We start from the raw sequence: 24375 nt of genomic DNA, 5'->3' as shown, positions 1-24375 counted from the left end.
GTCTGAAATTCTCGACAAGTCAGCATACAGAGAGGAGGTGCAGTGGTTAAAGATTAGTGCAGAGCTAACAACCTGTCTCTGAATGTGGACATAATGAAAGTGATGGTTGTTGACTTTAGGAGGGCACAGAGTGACCACTCTCTGCTGGACATCGACAGCTCCCTTGTGGAGATCATGAAGAGTACGAAATTTCTTGGCATCCATCTGCAAGAGAATCTCACTTGATCCCTCAACACCAACTCTGTAGCTGAGAAAGCCCAGCAGCGTAGGCTAAGGATAGCCCATTTCCCATTCCGCCATCCTCACTATATTCTACAGAGGGTTCACTGAGAGTACCTGAGCAGAATACTTTCTGATTTGGGAGTTGCACCGTCTTGGATCATAAGACCCTACAATGGATAGTGAGGACAGCTGAAATCATCGGGGTCTCTCCTCCCTCCATTACAGACATTTACACTACACGCTGCATCCAAAAGGCTAACAGCATTGTTGACGACCCCACACATCCTTCATTCAAATTCTTCTCCCTCCTGTCATCTGGCAGAAGATACCAGAGCATTCGGTCTCTCACAGCCAGACTATGCAATAGTTTCCTCTCCCAAGCCATCAGGCTCCTTAACATGGTATGATCCCACTTTATTCCATTTGCAATTTTTGGACTTTTTGAATTGCCGCTAAAATAGTGTTTTATTCATGATCATTCATTGTTACATTGTAATTTATCCACCACTGTGCCTATTGTCTTGTCTCGTCAAGAATTATGATTTTGTCTTACATGTTTTGCACTTTTCTATGCACTTTATGCTACCCTGTTGTATGACTGTATTCTCGTGTAGTCTGTGCATTCATGTAGCACCTTGGTCCTGGAGGAATGTTGTCTTGGTTTTATTGTACCAGTTCTATGTGATAGAAACGACAAATAAAGTTATTCTATTCTATTCTCTGCTCTACCTAGGGAGGCTAAATCACTGCAAGTGTTTAATGAGGAGGTGGGTAGATGTCTGAAATATCAGGGAGTTGACGGCTATGTTGGGTTGGCATGAAAGAGGAGTTGAGGCCTGGAGCATATCAACTATGATCTTGTTGAATGGTGCAGCAGGCTTGAGGGACCCAATGGCCTATTCCTCCTTTTTAAAATGTTTTTACCTGTTAGGTCTGCCAGTTTCTGCATATATTTTTGCCTGACATCTTTGGCAGTGGTTGCTGCAGATATACCATAAAACTGCCAAAAGACCACGCATGAAAAGCCTCTCTCTGTATCGGCTAACTAGAATCTTAAAACTTACAAATTAACTTGCTAAGAAAACCCAGCAATGTAGCGCTTCATGTCATGCATGTTACTGTCACAACACTACCACATTAGCTATAAGGCTATTTGAAGCACACACTCCTCTTGATGTCAATTTTGTCGCAGTTGAAATTGCTGATAATTCTGACATTCATTACGTACATTAAAAAGTAAACTGTTCTCTTATTTAACAGATGATTTTAAAGAGAGCAAAAACATGGATGTGCATTGGCTCGGACTGATGAGAGAGGGTTAGGAAAGGAATTCAAACAGCTGAAGACATATCTGCCAGCTATGTCAAGAATAAATCAAGAATGCAAAATAGAACAGAATTGAAGTGGTGGCATTATCTTAGGGGGATGCAAGGATGAAGAAAGTTACCAAGTGAAAGAGTATTTGTAGGCATTTATGCATTTGAAAATGTTGGAGCTCAACTAAATATTCATGATGAGCACACATGGAGAAATCCGATGGTCTGGCTATTTGTTTCTTTTGAATCAGATCCTGGATGACTTTATTATGAATGCTTAAGTTGAGCTCCAAGACTCTCAAGTTCTTTAACTCAGCAGGGGTTCTATTTTGACAACTGAAGTGAATTGTTTACTTTCTTAGATTGACATCTCTGTGTGTAATGATTTTACTTTTATGATCTCAGTTGTCAATATTAAGATATGTGAAGTGGTTAAAGATTGTGAAACTGCAATTGTCTGGTCTGATTTACCCTTTTATAAGGCTGTGGGAACACTAGTATTTTTTCACAGATTTCTGAATGGGTTTTTCTTCACAGTATTTGAACAGTTGCTATTGTTATTATAGGGTTTGTTGGTTCAGTATATTGTGCATATTGAGTTAATGGGCTTGGAAGGGTCGTGGATATGGCATGGAGGGCATAGGTCAGACGTTTTGAATTTACCTCCCAAAAGGATCCCAAATCCAGGCTCTCCCAAGTGACATTGAGCCATGAGATTAGTAGAAACAGGCTTGGCTTCATAAAAATTGGAGGGGTCGGTGAGATGCCTATCCTCTCAATGGAACCAGCTCGTTCAAAAGTATAGGGTACAGTTTTGTTACCCACATCTTATAATGGAAATCCTGGAATCCAATCACACACAATGTTTTTAAATTACTCCAGAGTCAGCCAGATTCCATGAATCCAGGCCTTGCTCTCCTAGGAGAATTGCTTCCAGTTTCTTGTTTAAATAGGTCAAATACTGATTAGACGCTAATTATTGCTGGCAGGAAAGCATTGACTTGAATGAGCTCTCTGTTCCTGATCGTTAGCTACCTTTGCGTTGATAAGGTGGTGTGTGTCTGACCTCTGATAACCAAATGAGCATAAGTAATATCCTGTATTTTGAAGAATTTTGTCATGTGCAAATAAAGCTGAGTCCTCTGGACCTGCTGTCATGCATCCAAAGAATGACAAGCTGTTTACCCTGGTGAGCACTGCTTCGGTGATATTTTCATGCATCTGTGCACTGCAGATTAACCAATAATATTGTGTAGGAGGAAGGAAGGACTGCAAATGCTGGAGATCAGAATCAAAAAAGTGCGGTGCTGGAAAAGCACAGCAGGTCAGGTGGCATCCAAGGAGCTTCATTGATGAAGATCTTATGCTTGAAACATCAACTCTCCTGCTCCTTGGATGTTGCCTGACCAGCTGTGCTTTTCCAGCACCACTCTTTTTGACACTGACAATAGTATTGTGTCTCCTGTGACAACTTGGAATTAACCTGAGGCATAAACAATTACGGCTGCTGAAACCTTTGCTGGCATTGTTGTGGAGATTGCCTGCAAGTTGGGTGGCACATCTCTGCCGCTGCTTCCAAGTGAAGTGTTACTTTAAAGAAAGATGGTATAGGTGATTCTTCATTGTGAGCACTTTATTTCATTTGCAAAAATATGTTCACTTTTCAAAGTTGTGTGAACAAATGTCATTTCAGCTTGCAACTACAAGAATAAAGGCAGAGACAAATTGTCTTATGTGTCACACAATGTTCTAATAATGGCTATCCTTTCTATAATAGATAAAAACTTCGTCATGATTCAGTGAGAGAACATTGGGTCTTGTGAAGGCTTCAAATTGTTTGTAAACTAAAATTATAATAAATAGGAAACGCATTGAAAGATCAAACCAGTCAACTGAACTTGCACTTGGCATTGCATAGGGAATGCTGGCCTCTGTGGCCTCTATACCACTAAAACATTGATAGTCAATGAAAGATAACCTCACAAATTGACTAAGTCTCACAAGAAATCCTGCCTACATTGCTGTGGCTGACACTGCTGCATCCAGGATACTGAAGATTGGGTTGTCTGAAAAATGTCTTCATGTTCTTCCTCCATACAACGCTACAGCTCTCACAAACCCTCATCAACTAAATAGCCTTGGTGGATTCTCTAGTTGTCCAGAACAGAATTCAACAGTGTGCTTTGTCTGCACAGCACTACAATGAATATCTTGACATGAACTGCATGGAAATCTGATATGGAGGAGACATCTTATGGTTCTTGTCGGTCCCAGTAGAAAGCAGTGTTGCATTGTAGATATGTTGAACATCATGATATGGCATTCGGACCACTATTTCTAAAGTAAGTATTGTGCCACTGTCTTTCTGTCATTTGCATGGCATTCTGTGGATGCCAAAAGACTGTAGCTCTCCTGCATTTTTGCAGCATCATTCAGGCATCTTTGGCCATAGTTTTGCATTAGGAGGCTGTTCCACATCCACTGGAAGTTGATGCTGGTCCTAAGCTTCCAGACTCATGCATTTCTTATCCATTCATGTGGATGCTGAGTTTAGTGGCCAAAGTGACACCATAGCTCTGTGGACAGTTCCAATGGGCCTATGTGGGCAATATCAGAAACAAAGCAGCTTTTCAGGAATATAATTATCTAGCTGTTACATCATATGCAAATAATATTTGGACAGCATCCTACAAACACTGGGAAATGGAGATCACCAACAAGGAGGCCAATGGGATGCCAATGCATGGACAGTGCTCATCATTAACCTGATTTAGACGTGCGCTAGTCAAAGCTTTTAATGCACATGCAGTAGCAGCTTGTATGTGTCGCAGCAAAAATGAGGGCCTCCCAACCCTCACTGTCCCCAAGAAAGATAGTATTGCATACTGGATAATGGTATGAGTATACCTTGGTCCAAGGTGTTAAGTAAGTGGCTCACAGAGTCTGTCAGGAATTTAAAAAGGAGATCTTTGAGAGTAGTAATACCTGGATTATTCCTGGTGCTACGAGCTAGTGAAGGCAGGAATAGGATGATCAAGCAGATGAATACATGGCTGAGGAGCTAGTGCATGGGAGAAAGATTCATATTTTCCGATCATCAGAATCACTTTTGGGGTAGAAGTGACCTGTACAAAAAGACGGATTGCACCTAAATTGGAAGGGGAGTAATATACTGGCAGGAAGATTTGCTAGAGCTGCTCAGGAGGATTTAAACTAATAAGGTGGGGGGGGGGGGGGTTGCGGGGGATGTGTTGGTGGTTGGACACAAGGAGATAGTGAGGAAAGAAATCAATCTCAGACTGGTACACTTGAGAACAGAACAATAAGCTGAGAAGTGGCAGATGGAGTTTAATTCCGATAAATACAAGGTGCTGCATTTGAGGAAAGCAAATCTTAGCAGGACTTATACACTTAATGGTAAGGTCCTAGAGAGTGTTGTTGAGTAAATGTTTTTTTCCTCTGTGAAAGCAGTAGTTTTGTGCAATTTGAAGCCCTTAAAGTGGTTAGGCAGATTGGGGATGCTGAATTGCCTGTAGTGTCCAGGGATGTACAAACCAGGTGGATTAGCCATGAGGCATGCAAAGTTACAGGGCTAGGGTAGATGGGTGAGTCTGGGTGGGATGCTCTTGGGGGGGTCAGTTGGACCCAATGGACTGAATGGCCTGCTTCCACATTGTAGGGATTCTATGTTTCTATCAGCGTTAAGCCACTCACTTAACAACTTGGACCAAGATATGTCCAGGAGACCTTGGAGTGCAGGTTCATAGCTCCTTGAAAGTGGAGTCGCAGGTAGATAGGATAGTGAAGAAAGCGTTTAGTATGCTTTCCTTTATTGGTCAGAGTATTGATTACAGGAGTTGAGAGGTCATGTTGCAGCTGTACAGGATATTGGTTAGACCACTGTTGGAATATTACATGCAGTTCTGGTCTCCTTCCTATTGGAAAGATGTTGCAAAACTTGAAAGGGTTCAGAAAAAATATTACAAAGATATTGCCAGGTTGGAGGATTTGAGCTACAGCGGAAGGCTGAACAGGCTGGGGCTGTTTTCCCTGGAGCATTGGAGGCTGAGGGGTGCCCTTATAGAGGTTTACAAAATTGTGAGGGGCATGGATAGGATAAATAGACAAAGCCTTTTCCCTGGGCTGGGGAAGTCTAGTAGTAGAGGGCATAGGTTTAGGGTGAGAAGGGAAAGATATAAAAGAGACCTAAGGGGCAACCTTTTCACTCAGAGGGTAGTACGTGTATTAGATGGGTATATGAATAGGAAGGGTTTGGAGGGATATGGGCTGGGTGTTGGCAGGTGGGACTAGATTGGGTTGGGATATCTGGTCGGCATGGACGAGTTGGACCGAAGGGTCTGTTTCCATGCTGTACATCTCCATGACTCTATGACTCTATGTCTTGTGCAGGCTATGGAACCCAGTGACTTCTGCAACTGAAGTGAATGCTTGCAACCTCAATGATATGCTTCACAGCCAATAGTAAGATTGACTTGTGATGATGCATGATACGGTCAAGATTGCTTGTGGCTTGGATTTTTGATTGGCACAGTTGGTCAATGCATGCATCCATGTACAAAATTATGGGAAACAAATGTCTTTCACCTGTACTGTAGAAGTGTCTGCTTAGGGTTTCACCTGAAGGGCTTAACACTTATAGAAAGATAGAATCCCTACAGTGTGGAAGCAGGCCATTCAGCCCATTTGTCCAACTGACCCTCGAAAGACCCTCCCACTCAGACTCAACCATCTACCCTAGCCCTGTGGCTCTGCATTTCTCATGGCTAATCCACCTGGCTTGCACATACCTGGACACTATGGGCAATTGAGCGTGCCTAATTTGCCAAACCACCTTCAGGGCTTCAAATTGCACAAAACTAGAATCTGCTTCTACAGACAATAAAAACATTTACCCTGCCTACTCCAGGTGTGTTATCAGGCGTTTTCAATTTTGACTGAGCCACTGTGATTTGGATGAGGGTGAAAGGTAACACAAGTAGCATTTCACATTCATTGTGCCTTTCTACCTTGCCCTCCCCTCTCAACCCTGTCGGCTTTGACCTTCCAGAAGTAATTTTTTTAAATTTAACTCTTCATCTTTTCACTTTACACCCTGAGCCTCAGGCCTACAGCTTTGTCATGCCAAACGTAATTCTGCAAGACCCTCCACTGAAGTCAGCTGGTGACCGTCAATAACCTCCACTCCAGTAGTACCCCTTATGCCTCCATGCTTCCTAACCTTCTACCCTTATGAGTTGAGTTACCCTCCTTTTCACAATTATTATCCTCTCTATATTCCAACTTGTAGCCTCCCATTCTCAAAATTGTCTTGCTCATTTTATGTACCACCACAATGGCACCTGATAACCCTACTTGACTTTCAATGAACAGCCCCCTGGATTGGTCATTGCTTATGCCCTGCCAAATTTGGAAAGACAGCCCTTACTAATGAGTGATTAGATCCCCTGAATGATCTCTGTGCAGCTCTCTGACTGATTTACAACAAATACCTGCACTGGTTGTCCTGGACCACAGGACACCTGGAATGTACCACTGACCCCTGACCCCTTACCCTGACTGCCCTAAGCATTTGAATGACTATATCCAATCCCCTGTACTGAGATCAGATAATTCCCATGACTGACAGTGTCAGTACCCCTGATTGAAGGCTGTTCCTTTTGACTCTCCCATTAGAACTTGAGGCAAGGATATTCGGTCTTTGCTGTATAAGCTGCTGACACATACTGGAGTTGTGACATTGATGTACTGTGATGCTATAAAGCAAAATGCCCACACTCATTGGTTGATCACTGCTGAGAGTCATGACAAGTTTGGCTGGCATTATGTTTGCACTAAGAACAAGACAAGATGAAGTACCATGAAGCCTGTAAGTTCTGAACGAGTGGCAAAGTACAAAAAGCAAAGGTAGAACAAAGCAGAGATGCTGTGAACTTCCAACTAAGTGGAGAGCATGTGAACACTAACAGAGCAAGCTAACAATTCTGAGATGTACCCTGCTCTGATGCATGCGATGAATGTTTGTCCCTGCACGCAAAGTGGACTGACAGCAGCATCGCAATGCAAGATTTCATTGCATTCCGAAGTAGATAACTGTATTCTGAGTAAGGCAGAGTTGTGCCACGATGATGTGATGAGATTGGTATATGCCTGATACCATTTCTGTGGAGGGGAGAGGGCAGGGAGGCTTTGCCCGTGGAGCAGTCCCCAAGCTGTTGGGAAATGCTGGCTGAGTTGGAGTTCCAGAAGAGTAAGCAGTGAGCTTCATTCCTCATGCTGCGCTCTTGCCTGAAACATCGATTCTCCTGCTCCTCGGATGTTGCCTGACCTGTTGTGTTTTTCCAGCAACACACCCTTGATTCTGAACCCACCAGGTACCCACTCTGACTTTCATGTCAGGAATTGTCACCATTTTGTTTCTCGCTGCCACATCAGAGAAGAGCAAACTGCATGTGAGTGATTGAGAATAAATAATAGTGAGATGTTAATGTGTGCATATGGGTTCCTCTGCACTCATTAATGAGATTCTTGTCTTGCAGTCCAAACGTTGGTTCTGAAAATTGGATGTTTTGTTCAATGTCAAGAATCTCATTTTTCCAATCTTGCCATATTTTTCCAATTGACTTGTCATTGCCATTGTCACTGTCAAAATAAATCCTCAGCTTGTCTTGTTTTGAGACAAGCAGTGTTGAGAGAGTTATTTTTTAAAATCTCTGTAGGTGTAAGGTGAGCACATTAAGCCCAAGGTCAACTCTTTACTTGCTTTTATAAATGGAAAAACAATTTGACCATATTGTTTGTTTTCCTGTTCTCTCCTATACAATGACATAAGGTATTTCACTAGAAAATTGAACCAGTGTATCATTGCAAAAAGATATGGGCAAATGGAAAAAAAAATCTGTTTATTAAGTGCAATTATTGAGCATGGTGGAAGTGCCATTTAGGCTTTTTGATGACATTGCACCATTCGTATTACATTTTCTCCTTTGACAAAATCAGCTATACCTAGTTTAAAATGTATTGTCCACAAAATGGTGACTGCTTTCGAATTCAGACCCTGCTACTTTAAAGTCAATGTTCAAGGTTCTTTTTTCACTTGCATGGAATCAGCTAGCCTTGCCAGCCTTGACATCCACAAGGTAAAACACTGAAGACAAGTTATTTTGGAAGAATTCATACAACTGTTGGCAATATCTACAACCTAAAAAGAAAGATGTATTCAAATTATCTTTCTGCCTTCTGCTTCTACTGCCTTTACATTTATCATCTGAAGAGCTGTGTCAAAAATGCTTAACGTTGAAAATTCAATCTCCAAAAGCAAATTTGCCTTATATTAACACCAGAGTTTAGAAACAATTTATCTGTGACCTTCTGTATTTATTCTGTGAAGTGTTTTCCCTAGATGATGTGTCAAATGATGAATTTTGTTCTCTCTCTTCTCTTCAGCATGTGCATGTTCACATTCTTCCAAGAAAGAAAGGAGATTTTTCAAGAAATGATAATGTCTACGAGGAGGTAATTTTTAAAAGTAAATCTTGAATTGAAAATATTGAAATGCTGTTCATTTAAAACCATCATATTGTTTGACCGAGCAGTAAATCCACCCCACCCAGGAAGCAGGCTGGAAGCCAGGCAAGCAAATTAGCTAATTATAGGTTCAATCAGTTTCGTCTTTGCAGGCAGCCTGCATTTTACCAGTGGCAAAGTTATCCCGTGCTGCACGGGAAGGCCGTCAACTATATGGAGGCAGCTCCCCGTGGCGTCTCAGACCAGAGATGAGGTGGTGAATCTGTGAAATTATTTACCTGAGAGGCCTGTTGAGACTGCCTCTTTAGGATATCCAAAGCTGACATAGACAGATTTCTAATCATTAGATGAACCAAGGGTTATGAGGATAAGGTAGGAAAGTGAAGTTGAGGATTACCAAATTAGCCGTAATCTCACTTAATGGTGGAATTGATGCTCCAAATAGCCGCCTTCTGCTCCTACAGCTTATTCCAGTCTCCTCAATGTCCAGTGACATTAGACGCAAGAAGAGGATGGCTGACAGCATTCATAGCCCCCTTGGCTGGCACTGGATGGTTTCCCCTTCTGAATGGTCTACCAGCTGTACCTGGACAGAAGAATGAAGTGTCTTTCTCTCCTGCAAGGCCACCTCAAGATGGCGACTTCACCTCAGCAGCTATCACGTCTTTTCGAGGTGCTATTGAGCTGCAGCCTCTCATTGCGTTGGTATCATGAACCACATGTCCACCATCCGTATTTGGACAGCTGGCCTGGCAGCAGTCAATTAAAAGGGTAGTTACTTGGAAGGCTGCCACTGTGGTCCCAACATCAGCACTTAACCTCTTCCATAGGTCACATGGCTTTGATTTCAGAGATTGAAGTTACTAATTTGCAGCTTCACACGTGGGTTGTTGAAGCAGCACAGATAATTTCCCACTGTCCTAACAGAGAACCATTCAATTTTCAAAATCACAAACTCAGACCTCACTTTTAATCCAGGATTCAATTCTGGGGAAAAAAGTGTACTAAGTGAAATAATTTCCTCCCTATTTGTGTTCACCCACAGGCAATATATACTTATTGCATATTCATAGCTTCTTGAGTAATCTGGATGAATTATATCAGTTCCACAAAATAGGATTGATGATTCAAAATAATAGTTAAATGTAAACTTATGTTTCAGAAATGTCATGAGATACCTTAGCTTTAATATTTAACAAAATAAGTACATTACTCTTCTAACAGATGTTATCCTTATCAGAAGGTTATTCAGAAGTAAAGTCACTTTTCTGTTGTACTCGTTGTTGTGAAATGTTATTTTGTGCAGAAGTATCACCTCACCTATGTCACAGAGCTGCTGCTGAAGTTGGGACTGCCAGTGACAACAGTCTCCAATATTACATGAATATTGTAATGAATGATTCCACCAATTTCAAAACAGTTGTTTTTGTATGAGGTTGTTTGAAATGTTGGTTCAGGCACTATTTTCATTTAAATGCAAACCATATCTTGGCAAACTGATTGAGGTTGAGTTTGACTTTCTGTGATTGTGTAAAACAGGTGCCAGCTTGATTTTATGTCTCTCCCAATTTTTATCTTCAGAGAAGCCAGTGGACCTAGAAACTGTAGGAGATGTAAATTGGGCTGCTGATTTGTTCTTACCAATTTTATTCGATCACATGAACTCAAGGTCTATTGCAATGTGTGTTCACTATAACTTGACTTACTTCAGAATCAGATAGGTTTGAAAACAAGCATAACTTCTCTGAATAGTTTACTTTTGGAATATTACAAACAGTTTTGTTGCATTCCGGACTGGTTTGAATATTGATTGATAGTGTTTTAATTTTCCTTTGAAGTTTCATTGGTTAGTTTGAACTGGGCGAAAACATTCAAACTGAAAACATTCCCAGAACTGACCACTTTTAAGATTTGAGCCTGATTAGATGATTAGATAAAAATTCGATGTCTCATCATGCTGTAGCATACAAACATAGAATGCCACTGGAGTTCAGTGTGGACAATTTTGTTAATGCATTTCATAAGTGTAATAATAAAAGAAAGTGTTGTATAAATGTGGCAATTTTGAAAATTCTGGATGAGACAAGAGATGTTGGTAGTTATTTACAATATACTTAGGCTCCAATTTTTGACATTTTGGAGAACTTCACTATCATGGTGAAAATGCTAGAAAAAGTCAGGAATCCCCAGTCTTCCCCTAGCCTGTCATCTCTCATTTTCATGAGGGCAGGCTGAAGTTTGTCCATGCACAGTTCCTGGAGGCAAGTGGCCATTTCAATATTAGCTGACTCCTCTCAAATCCTCTTGGAGTCCCAGGTATTTCGAGCCAAAGAATGGCAATTAGATCATGTAGGAGTCAGTTTTCTTTTGGATAGGCAGGATAACCATTTGGAGGGCTGAGATACCCCTGTAGATATGGTCCCATAATTAAGTATAGGGGTCCTTGGGTGAGGTTTAGTGGTCAGGTGTCTTTTAGAGGTGAGAGTAAGCGTTGCTTTAAGGGGGTAGGATCAGTTGTCCTCTGGGACAGTTAAATGTAGGGAGCATTACATGTAAAAGATCCATAAATGTATTTGAACTGTTCAACTTGTCAAGATCTGTCAAGATTACTCCCAAAGTGTGAGTACGTACTGGCCGCCAACAAGTGTTCAGAAGTTAACAGTAAGTGTTAATGAATCAGTGTTTTGTCTCAATATAATGCAGTCCACAATATAGGACTTTAACTAACAGAACTGGATTTTCCCCCATTGCTTGAATATTAATGGATTCCAACTTAGGTGGCATGATAAATGAAGTAGATTTTCCAAACTATCATTTTCACAATGGGGTGCCTGTTCATGTACAGTACCAGCTGCTAATTGAAAGGAAATGTTTGTCGCCATCATCGACTAAGCACTTAAGGATTAAGTTTTAAGTGAAATGTTTGTTTTCATAAGAGATTACTTAAAGCAGTTTCAATATATTGGATCTTTTTTGAGTCATTTAGTTTTCTTTGAATAGTGACATCACCAATAAATTCTAACTTTATACTCTGTCAGCATACCTCCTGAGTTATGCCTGTGCTGAAAAATAGGTAACTCACCATGGAGAAGGAAGGCCATAGTAGTTGACATTGATTTTCCTCGACATCGAGCTTGTTAGGCATGTTTAGTAAGAGGAAACGGAACATAATGAGGTGAGTTGTGGCGTTGGTATCATGCTGTAATCCCCTTAATTGGTAGCTTGCTGCTGCCTAGCCCTAAATACACCTTGCCGCTATGATTAGATTGATGGTGCAAATCGATCCTGATGGTGAGATAGACCTCACTGGACATCTCACATGATTCCGACATCAATCTCACTATAGTCCAGATCATTCAGGCCCCTATAAAATTCTAAGTGGAAGTGAGGACTGCAGATGCTGCAGATTAGAGTCGAGAATGTGGAAAAGCAGAGCAGGTCAGGCAGCATCCGAGGAGCAGGACAATGACATTATGGGTAAAAACCCTTCATCGGGAATGAGGCTGGGAGCGTCAGGGATAGAGAGATAAATGGAAGGGGAGTGGGACTGGGGGTAAGGTAACTAAGAGTGCGATAGGTGGATGGAAGTGGGGATAATAGTGATAAGTCGGAGAGGAGGGTGAAACGGACAGGTGGGAAGGAAGATGGACAGGTAGGACGTGTCATGAGGGCAGTGCTGAGCTGGAAGATTGGAACTGGGGTAAGATGAGGGGAGGGGAAATGAGGAAACTGGAGAAATCCACATTGATGCCATGAGGCTGGAGAGTTCCAAGGTGGAAGATGAGACGTTCTTCCCCCAGTCATCGGATGGTTCGGGAGTGGTGTTGGAGGAGGTCCAGGACCTGCATGTCCTTGGCAGAGTGGTAGGGGGAGTTGAAGTATTTGGCCACATGGTGGTGGGGCTGATTGATTTGGGTGTCCCAGAGATATTCCCTGAAATGCTCTGTGAGTCGGCATCCTATCTCTCCAAAGTAGAGGAGACTGCATCGGGAGCAACGGATACAGTAAATGGCACGTGGAAATGCAGGTGAAACTTAGATGGATGTCGAAGGCTCCTGTAGGGCCTTGGATGGAGGTGAAGGGGGAGGTGTGGGTGCAGGTTTTGCAACTGTGGTGGCAGGAGAAGGTGCCAGGAGGAGAGGGTGGGTTGTTGAGGGGGGGGAGGGGGCATGGACCTGACGAGGCAGTTGTGAAGGGAATGGTCTTTACAGAAAGTGGATAGGGGTGGAGAGGGAAATATATCTCTGGTAGTTAGGTCTGTTTGTGGGTGGTGGAAAATGGCTAACGTTGGTGCAGTAGAAGGTGGAGGGGGTGAGTGTTCTGTCCTTGACATGGTTCAAGCGATGGAGTTTGAGGGCGGAGGTGCGAGAAGTCGATGAGATTTGCTGGAGGGCATCCTCAACCATGTGAGGGGGCAAGTTTGATCTTCAAAGAAGAAGGTCATCTGGTGTGTTCTGTGGTAGAACTATTCCTCCTGGGAGCAGATGTGGCAGAGGCGGAAGGATTGGGAATAAAGGATAGCATTTCTACAGGAGGCAGGGTGGTCGGCAGTGTAATCCAGGGAGCTGTGGAAGTCGGTAGGTTTGTAGAAAATGTCAGTGTTGAGTCGGTCACCATTGATGGAGATGGAGTGTTCCAGGAAGAGGAGTGAGGTGTCTGAGATGGTCCAGGTGAATTTAAGATCGGGATGGAATGTGATGTGAAGTTGATGAACTGTTCAACCTCCTCATGGGAGCACGAGATGGCACTGATGCAGTCATCAATGTGGCGGAGGAAAAGATGGGAAATGGTGCCGTGTAACTGTGGAAGATGGACTGTTCCACGTAGCTGGCAGGGACAGCCAAAGCTGGGGCCCATGCGGGTGTCTGTGGCTACCCCTTTCATCTGGAGGAAGTGGGAGGATTCAAAGAAGAAATTGAGGGTGAGGACCAGTTCAGTCAAACAAATTAGAGTATCAATGAAAGGGTACTGGTGCAGACGTCGGGAAAGGTGTCTGGTTGGTGTCTTGAACGTATGTGGGGAGTTCCTGGACAAGAGGAATAGTATCAAGCTCTGTGAAGATGAATTCGGTGGGATTTTGACCAACCCCCTAGACCTCCGCTCACTGACGGCTAATGATCAGTCCTCAGCAAAGGCCTTACCTTCATCCCCCTCCACTCCCAGATCAATGACTTCAACTCACATTGTGATATCAAACACTTCTTCCGCCGCCTCTGCCTCCAAGACTCCCATCCATCTTCCAAGGACCCTTTCGCCTGCCTCCAACATGCCCCATCCATCTAGACACCCCATGCCAGTTGGTTACTCACCCTCGACCTCTTTATTTCCAACTGCTGCCGAGACATTGACCGCCTCAACCTGTCCACCCCCTCACTTACTTCAACCTCTCACTCTCACAATGTGCAGCCCTCCACTCCCTCTGCTCCAACCAACTTCAGCACCAAACCAGCGGATAAGGGCGCTGAAGCCAGGCACTAATTCAAAGATGAAAGTGAGAACTGCGCATGTTGGATATCAGAGTCTAGATTAGAGTGGTGCTGGAAAAGCATAGCAGGTCAGTCAGCATCCGAGAAGCAGGAAAATTGACGTTTCGGGCAAAAGCCCTTCATCAGGAATGAGGCATCATTGCCTGAAACATCGATTTTCCTGCTCTTCGGATGCTGCCTGAACCTGCTGTGCTTTTCCAGCACCACTCTAATCTTGACGCCAATTTGAAGACACCTCCTCCTACTGCCCCCTCGACCTTGACCTCACCCGCATCACCAAACCATCATCTCCCAGATCATACACAACCTCATCACCTCGGGAGATCTCCCACCCACAGCTTCCAGCCACATAGTTCGGGAACCCCACACTGCCCAGTTCTGCCTCCTACCCAAGATCCACAAGCCTGACTACCCCGACTGACCTATCGTCTCAGCCTGCTCCTGCCCCACCGAATTCATCTCCACCTACCTTGATACTGTCCTATCCCCCCTGTCCAAGAACTCCCCAACCATGTCCTCCACCGCCTCCAAGACTTATGTTTCCCTGGCCCCTAACGCCTCATCTTCACTCTGGATATCCAGTCCCTATACACCTCCATCCACCATGACCAGGGCCTCCAAGCCCTCCATTTCTTCCTCTTCCGACATCCTCACCAATACCCTTCCACTGATACTCTAATTCGTTTGGCTGAACTAGTACTCATCCTCAACAATTTTTCCTTTGAATCCTCCCACTTCCTCCAGACGAAAGGGGTAGCCATTGGCACCCGCTTGGGCCACAACTATGCATGTCTCTTTGTCAGCTACGTTAAGCAGTCTTTCTTCTGTAGTTACACCGGCACCACTCCCCACCTCTTCCTCCGCTACATTGATGACTGCATCGGTGCCACTTCATGCTCCCGTGAGAAAGTTGATCAACTTCGCCAATACATTCCACACCGACCTTAAATTCACCTGGACCATCTTAGACACCTCCCTCCCCTTCTTGGACCCTTCCATCTCCATCAACTGTGACCTATTCAACACTGACATCTTCTACAAACCCACCGATTCCTACCTCGATTACACCTCCTCCCACCTCGATTACACCTCCTTCCACCCTGCCTCCTGTAAAACTGCTATCCCTTATTCCCAATTCCTCCGCCTCCACCTTATCTGCTCAGAGGAGGACCAGTTCCACCGCAAAACACACCAGATGGCCTCCTTCTTTAAAGACCACAATTTCCCCTCCCATGTGGTTGAAGATGACCTCCAACGCATCTCTTCCTGTGTTTCCACCCTCGGAACCCACCCCTCCAAATGCAACAAGGACAGAATCCCCCTGGTCCTCACCTTCCACCCCACCAACCTCAGCATAAATTGCATCATCCTCTGAAATTTCCTCCACCTACAAGTGGAACCCATCACCAGAGATATGTTTCCTGCCCCACTCCTATCCACTTTCCGCAAAGACCATTTCCTCCGCGTCTACCTGGTCAGATCCACACCCCCTAACAACCCACCCTCCCTGCCTGGCACCTTCTGCTGCCACCACAAAACCTGTGCCCACACATCCCCCTCACCTCCATCTAAGGCCTCAAAGAAGCCTTCCACATTCATCAAAGTTTCACCTGTACTTCCACTCATGTCATTTATTGTATCCGTTGCTCCTGATGCAGTCTCCTCTACATATGGGAGACCGGACACTTTCTCACACAGGTTCATTGAACGTCTCCGGGACACCAACACCTATCAAGCCCGCTTTCCCATGGCCGAAGACTTCAACTCCCCCTCCCACTCTGCCAAGGATATGCAGGTCCTGGCCCTCTTCCATCGCCATTCCCTTACCACCCGACACCTGGAGGAAGAATGCCTCATCTTCCGCCTCCGGTCCCTGCAACCTCATGGCATCAATGTGGACTTCACCAGTTTCATCATTTCCCCATTCCCCTCACCTTATCCCAGTTCCAACTTTCCAGCTCAGCACCACCCTGATGACCTGTCCTACCTGTCCATCTTCCTTCCACCTATCTGCTCCAACCTCCCCTCCGACCTATCACCGTTCACCCCACCTACATCCACATACTGCACTCTCAGCTACCTTCCCTTCAGCCCTATCCCCCTCCCATTTATCTCTCCACCTCTGAGGCTCCCAGCCCCATTTCCAATGAAGGGCTTTTGCCCGAAACGTCGATTCTCCTGCTCCTCAGATGCTGCCTGAGCTGTTGTGCTTTTCTACCACCACACCCTATAAAATTCTGCCTTGTGTCACGTTTTGGATCAGTTTTGTGGTTACTTTGAGGCAGACTGGTACTGGGAGTCTTCAGTTAAGTAAAGTTTGCCTAAAAACAGCTTTGGATTGGTCTAGCTGTGATTTATTACAGACCTATATGTGCAAAGTACCTCGTTGCCTGTCAGCAGGAAGCATCTCTCTCAATTTCTCTGTGTGAGCAAAAAGACACAGCAAAAACTAGAGACTCTGAAAAAGATTTCTAATACAAGAAAATATCTAGATCCACCTGCTCAGCTACTCAATTAAAGGTCGACCATTGCTCTGCAGACAACATTGTGTCCTCATTACTAAAATCCAAAGAACCTTGCAGCCAAAATTCTTCAATTTGTTTTTCCCTGTTTCTGTGTTTCCATCCATTATGTTTGTGTCAACTGTCTTTTTGTTTGCCTTTCTCATTTGTGAATAAATACGTTTGTGTTTGAGGTTTTAAAGAAGGATAGCTTAGTTGCATAGGAGTAAATTAGTAATCCATTTCTTGTACTTTTGTTAAAGTGTAAATGAGTTTACAATAAAAAAACATTTGTTTTACTGTTAATGATGAAGCTTGGTCTGAATTGATTTTGTCCTGAATTACTGGTCTGTCAGGCAAATAGATCATTTTGGTGGTTTAATTGGTGACAGCTTGTGGAATAGTGGGATTTGATTATTGGCATATTCTTTCTAATTGTGTTGTGACACAGTTTAGAGCTTGTCTGGAGTCCTTGAACACAGATAACATAAGATTATATGTGGACCAAGGGAATTAGCAAAGAATCAAAGAATGGAATACTATTTCCTCTTTGTATAAGGTGGCCTTGACAGCAGCTAAAACTACCCTGCTATTGAAGATGTATCCCTGATGGATTTGCAAGACTTAACTAAAGCTGAGCTCATGGAATTGACTGCTGGAACCAAGAGGCAGAGGTAATTTAAATATTGTCAAAACACCTAGATTGATGGAAATGCAAGGGGGAGTGGTGAGTTGCTTGAGTTTATGAGAATACAATTATAATTAAAAGAAGGTTGAATATGAGATAGAATTAATGCAGCTTGAAATGAAAAGGGAGATGGAATTTAAAAAGCCTTAGCTTGAACTTCAGGGAGAAGAGAAGGATAAACAGAGAACATTTAAGAGTCTGGACCTAGTGATTCAAGAGAGAGAAAAGGGCAAGTAGAGATCATTGAGAAAAGAATGCCAGCTCAGGAGAATGCAAGTTTGAAAAAGATGTCAGCTGTCAAAGACATTATTAGTGGAAAGTCCTCATCATACTCACAAGTCTGGTAAAGAAATGTTTAAATTTGCATAAGCCCTACCAAACTTTGAGGAGAAGAACGTGGAATCGTTCTTTGTCATTTCAGAAAATAGTGAAACAAATGAATTGGCCAAAGGAACATTAGGTACTGCCCACACAGAGCAAGTTGATAGAGCACATGAAACTTATACATTACTGTCACAGGATTATGATACTCTTTACAGAAAAGGCTATTCTGTCAGTGTTTGTGTAAGTTAATTCCTAAAGCACACAGACAAATGTTTCAAAATATAAAGAAATGAACCGGGGATATCTTTATTGAATTTGAAAGTGGAAAGCAAAATCATTTTGATCTGCAATCATGATCATTAGGAGTAATTGCCTGTGTATGAAGGTCTCAAAGAAATTATTCTCTTGCAGGAATGTAGAAACTCATTAATTATTACAAATGGAACCTATGTGGGAAACCAGAGGATAGCAACAGCAAGATAAGCAGGTTTCCTTGAACCAGCAAAGAAGGTGCTGAGGGTGGAAATGAAAATTGAAGGCTAAACGTTTCCATTTTAATAAAGTGAAATATCTTTGTTTCAATGCTAGAAGCTGCATGGGAAATCCATGGGCCTTACTGAGATTCATAAGAATGAGTCCAAATAGGAACTCACGAAGAAAATACTCAGGAACAAGTTGAAATTTTAAACACAACTGTGAAACTGCTGCAAGTGCAGGAAGGCTGAGCAAGTTAAAGGAGAGGTTTTTACTGAAAAGAATGTTAACTTCTTTTTCTTTGAATTATACTACAAAACTTGTAATTCTATTAAGAGACATAGGAGCTACTCAATCTCTTTTGCTGGAGAAAGATATTCTTTTCCTTCAGAGAGTGCATTGAAAGCTGAACGCAGGATAATGGAGAGTATATATGTCGGTTCTGGTGTACCAAGTACAATTAGAATGTATCTTGTTGTCCAGACCAATAGTTGTATTAGTTGTTAAGAAATTAGCCATGGACAGAGCTGACGTAGTTCTGGGGAATTCTTTAGCTGGAATGAAAGTTATAGCTCCTTCTATGTTAACAAAATAACTGAGTGACATTAAAGAGCTGGAACATTTATAGGAATGAATATTTATCCATCATGGGTGTTGACTAGGGTAATGGACAAACAAAGTCCATCACCAAAGATCAAAGAAGCGCCATGTTAAAATATACGAAACCTTCTTTCGGAATGGGATTGATTCAAAAGAAATGTTTGTTATGTCTTTTTTAATTGAGGTCAGATGTCACACAACACCAGGTTATAATCCAACAGGTTTGTTTGAAATTAGAAGCTTTTGGAGCGCTGCTTCTTTGTCAGGTGGAATGATGTCACTGCATTCCGTAAGCTTGTGATTTAAAATAAATCTGTTGGACTATAACCCGATTTTGTGTGACTTCTGACCTTGTCCGCCCAAGTCCAACACCGCACCTCCACATCTTTGTTAATTCAGCCTCAGAAGGTAAATCCGGAGTTAAGCAAATTAGCTCAGGCAGATCGCACTGTAACTGAGGCTGAAGGGGTTCTGGAGTTAGAATCTAATTGATTAATGTAAATACAATAATGCAAACTCTTTCTAGTGGCTTCTTCATAGACCTAAGCATTAATGCATTGGGATTTCCTATTGTCTGTTTAACTTCATTTTGAGTGGATTGATAAAGCAACAAGTTTAAGCTGTTACTTACAACCAGTTTTACCAACTATTCTAAGGCAAGTTTCTCTGCTATTCAGATTCTTGAATGGATCTTTCAAGTGCTTTTAGGCTGTTTTAGTGCTCTGGTCTGGATATAACATATGTTTCCACTCAACTCTTACTCCTCCAAAAGCACAATTGGAAAACAACTGGCTTGCTTCTTTGTTTTCAAGCAACCTCCCCACTCATGTTAGAAACCAATTACTGAGGAAATTCAAGGGGATCCAAATGAGTGATTTGCTTTCCAACCTTCCTGCATTACACTTCGTGTCATTGTGCATGAGGCATATCATGGCAGCTTGTCTGGATTTTTTAAAAGCTTTGACAGTACATGTATATTGTAGGATGTTCCACGAATTGTAAAGAGTTTCCAAGTGTACAAGATGGAGAAAATACAGGCCCAGTGCAAATGCACTGCGCTGTAGTGGTGGATACAATGGTAGAGATGCAGAAGTCAGATTAAGATGGATACCGTTCGTATTAACAGACTTCACCTATCTGTGAGAATAATTAAATAGGAAATTCTTCTCATTTAGGTAAGGAGGCTCGTTAGTCACAACACATAATGCCATTCATTTCACAGTGATCAATAGTTGAGAAAGCCTGGTACTGCAGGAACATTACCAACAAGTTTATGGCTTTTTTAACTGACTTGTAACTGCTGCTAACACAGTCAGTATTTTGCATGTGACGATAAAGAATTTCATTTTAAAATAATAAATAATTGTATCAAATAATATGTATTACAATTATGAACAAAGCATGGCAGTAAATCGGAGAATTATTCCGTGTTAAACTTTTGCTGAATTGTAAAGCACTCAAACTGTGCTCTTGTGGTTTTTATTACCATTACAAGTACCTGAATCAATTACTGCATTGCCAGTGTCTTCTCCTCAGATGTAATCAGCATATAAAACTAATGCAGCACCATGTGTTGGTCCTGTGATTTTTAACAAGGAAATTTCATTTTAAGATTTGCAGCCTATGTCTTGGGTGGGTGAGCAAAACATTGATAACACAATATAATTTCCACCAGATTGTAGCAAAGTACTTGTGTTCTGAAAGTTTTTTTTTGAAATTACTGTCATGATTTATAAAGACACATAGGTAGTTATGCAGCATAATGCAAACTATTTATTATGACAGGGCTGGGAACAGGAAGCATTGAAACTTGGCTAAAAAACAAGTGCTGTTTGAAAAATGTGCTGTCAATGTGATAAAAATGATTATGATTTTGAGTTATAGGCCTGTAAGGCAACAGCGGTAACCAGGTTCAGTGGCTGACTTTTCAAAGTTGCCTGCCGGTGGTGCTAAATCTGGCAGTAAATCTGCCCAAGATATTACAGTGGTACAAAGGCATAATATTCATTGCTGATGTAAGGATAATGCTGCCAACAAAGCTCTGCATCATATTCAGTTGGGTGGATTCAGAAAATGAACACTTTGATGCTATTTACCATACATTTCGACAAGTGATAGCGAAAACGCCCCAACAAAGCACAAAAATAGCTACTCATTCAGCAGGAGAACTTGTGATTCAAGATGTACTGAGCCATAATGGGCTATTTCAAACGGAACAAAGGGCCTTAACCTCAGGAAACAGCATGACCTTCATGAACAATGTGGAATGAGAAGTGGTGAATGCAGGAAATCAACTCACTGACAGGAGAAAGGGTAATTTGGATGGATACCTTAAGCAAGATTGAAGCCTGACTGAAACTGTGAGGATCAACCAGTTCTCATCATTTGCTGCTGTGGAGAAATTTAGAATGTGATGGAAGCTGGCTGTATGACTTATGCAGCAAGGCAAAGTCTGTTTATTGTTAAATACATGAAGTATTTTGTATAATTTGTGTGGATACTTGTTGAATTGAAACATTTACATTCTAGAATCATAGAGTCATAGAGATGTACAGCACGGAAACAGACCCTTCATTCCAACTCGTCCATGCCGACCAGATATCCCAACCCAATCTAGTCCCAAATGCCAGCACTTGGCCCCTATCCCTCTAAACCCTTCCTATTCATATACCCATCCAGTTGTATTTTAAATGTTGCAATTTTACCAGCCTCCACCACTTCCTCTGGCAGCTCTTTTTGGGCCCCATGGTGGCACAGTGGTTAGCACTACTACCTCACAGCGCCAGAGACCCGGGTAAGACTGTGGGAGGAAACTTGAACACCTGGAGGAAACCCACACAGACACGGGGAATGTGCAAACTCCACGCAGACAGTCACCCAAGGCTGGAATCAAACTCGGGTCACTGGTGCTGTGAGGCAGCAGTGCTAACCACTGAAGTACTGTGCTGCCCCTAGTGAAGGGCTTTTGACTGAAATGTCGATTTTCCTGCTCCTCAGATGCTGCCTGACCTGCTGTGCATTTCCGGCTCCACATTCTTGACTCTAATCTCCAGTTGTCACTTTCTGCGGTCCTCCCTTTTGTCTTTTTGAAAGTTCTTGCCTAATACCATTAAAATTAGCCTTCCTCCACTTTTGTACTTCAATTGTTAGATCTGGTCTATCTTTTACCATCACTATTTTAAAACTAATAGAATTATGGTCATTGGCCCCAAAGTGCTCCCCCACTGACACCTCAGTCTCCTGTCCCGCCTTTTCCCAAGAATAGGTCGAGTATTGCACCTTCTCTTGTTGGTACATCCACATTCTGACTCAGAAAATTTTCTTGTACACTCTTAACAAATTTCTCTCCATCTAAACCCTTAGCACTGTGGCAGTCCCCTATCATAACCACCCTATTATTCTTACAGATAACTGAAAACTCCTTACAAATCTGTTTCTCAACTTCCTGCTGACTGTTAGGGGGTCTATCATGCAATCCCAATAAGGCGATTATCTTTCTTATTTCTCAGTTCCATCCATTCCCTGGATGTATTTCCGGGAATATCCTCCCTAAATACAGCTGAAATGCTATCCGTTATCAAAAACGCCACTTCCCCTCCACTCTTGCCTCCCTTTCTATCCTTCCTATAGCATTTGTATCCTGCTATAATTGCTATATTTCAGTCCCATGTTCCTAACCATGCCCTGAGTTCATCTGCCCTCCCTGTTAGGCAGATGAAATAAATGCAGTTTAATTTAGCAGTCTGACCTTGTTCACTGCTTTGTCACTGTCTGTCCTGACTGTTTGACTCACTTCTTTTCTCAACTGTACCATCTCAGATTGATCTCTTTCCTCAGTATCTCCCTGGGTCCCACCTCCCGCGCCCCCACCCACCTTATGAATTTAAATCCTCCCGAACAGCTCTAGCAAATCTCCCTGCTAGTATATTAGTCCCTTCCAATACAAGTGTAATCCACCCTTCTTGTACAAGTCACTTCTACCGCAAGAGATTCCAATGATCCAAAAATGTGACTCCTTCTCCTTGCACCAGCTCTTAATCTAGTTATAGTTCAAAAGCCAGACGATCATCTGAGGAACCAAATAATCCTACAACTTTGCTTATGAATATAAATGGGAGAACATGGTTATAAGGACCATGCATAATTGCTGGGAAAGTTCAACACACATACAATGAGAACCACATATTTTTCTTTGTTATTTTTTAATTGTGGACTCACAAAAAGGAAAACATTTCCTTCAATCAAGGACACTGCAAAGAGATTAAAAGTCAGATTTAAAAATCAGGTGCCCAATTCTCTAGTTCTGCTCTACTCCCTGCAGTTGAGTGCCACTTGAACTGCAAGAGAGAAGGAAGACTATCCGTGATTTGTGACTGTCTTTAAGAGAATGGAGAGGAGAATGGGTTCTCAGGATAAGGAGAATTTGAGGTTGTTCTTCTTCAAGCAAAGGTACTTGGTGGGGGGGGGGGGGGGGGGAGTTTGATAAAGGTGTAAAGGTTATAATAGGTTTGGATAAAGTAACAAAGGTAAAGATAAAGTAATAAAGTAAAGAAAGGTTTCTCATAATGGTACAAGGACATAGATTTAACGTTTTGAGCATGAAGTGTGTTTGTGAGGATCCTGAGAGGACTGGACGTGGCAGATGCTAAGAAGATATTTCCCCTTGTAGGGGAGACTAGAAATGGAGGAGATTGTTTGCAAAAGGGGTCTTCTGTTTAAGACAAAGATAAGGTTTTTCTCACATAGAGGGTCATGAGACTGCTATTCATACATAGGTGCAAATGTGTTGCTGGTCAAAGCACAGCAGGTTAGGCAGCATCTCAGGAATAGAGAATTCGACGTTTCGAGCATAAGCCCTTCATCAGGAATGAAGGAATTTTTTACTCGAAGATTCATACATAGGAATTGGGTATTGCTGGCGAGGTCAGCATTTATAGCCCATCCCCATTGCCCTGGAGAAGATGAAGATAGCCTTCTTGAACCATTGCGGTCTTTGGGGTATTGTCAAGAAGGGAGTTCCAGCATTTGACCCACTGATTTTGAAGGAATGGCAATATAGTTCTTAATCAGGTTGGTGCATGTCTTGATGGACTGTGGAGAATGGTGGAGGCAGGGATCCCAGGCTGATGAGAGAGTCAAAATATAGGAAAATAGAGTTGAGGCCACAATCAGACCAGCAATGATTTTCTTGAAGGATGAGTAGGCTTGAGGGATTGAAT

General features: G+C 42.6%; 1 protein-coding gene across 7 annotated transcripts in view; it reads left to right on the top strand.

Annotated features, from left to right (window-relative positions):
- fhit (fragile histidine triad diadenosine triphosphatase) overlaps positions 1-24375 on the top strand; it is a 1150076-nt gene that overhangs the window by 836182 nt on the left and 289519 nt on the right. For 6 of the 7 annotated variants that reach the window (XM_060835181.1, XM_060835186.1, XM_060835185.1 and 3 more), the window contains one exon: positions 9003-9071. The exons of the other annotated variant lie outside the window; for it this stretch is intronic. In XM_060835181.1, the coding sequence (XP_060691164.1) occupies positions 9003-9071 (69 nt within the window). The remainder of the gene's footprint in view (positions 1-9002; positions 9072-24375) is intronic. 7 annotated transcript variants of the gene reach the window in all.

Source organism: Hemiscyllium ocellatum, chromosome 14, assembly GCF_020745735.1.
Source record: "Hemiscyllium ocellatum isolate sHemOce1 chromosome 14, sHemOce1.pat.X.cur, whole genome shotgun sequence".
NCBI lineage: Eukaryota > Metazoa > Chordata > Chondrichthyes > Orectolobiformes > Hemiscylliidae > Hemiscyllium > Hemiscyllium ocellatum.
The sequence above is the reverse complement of the archived record's forward strand: the minus strand, read 5'-3'. Positions and strand labels throughout refer to the sequence as shown.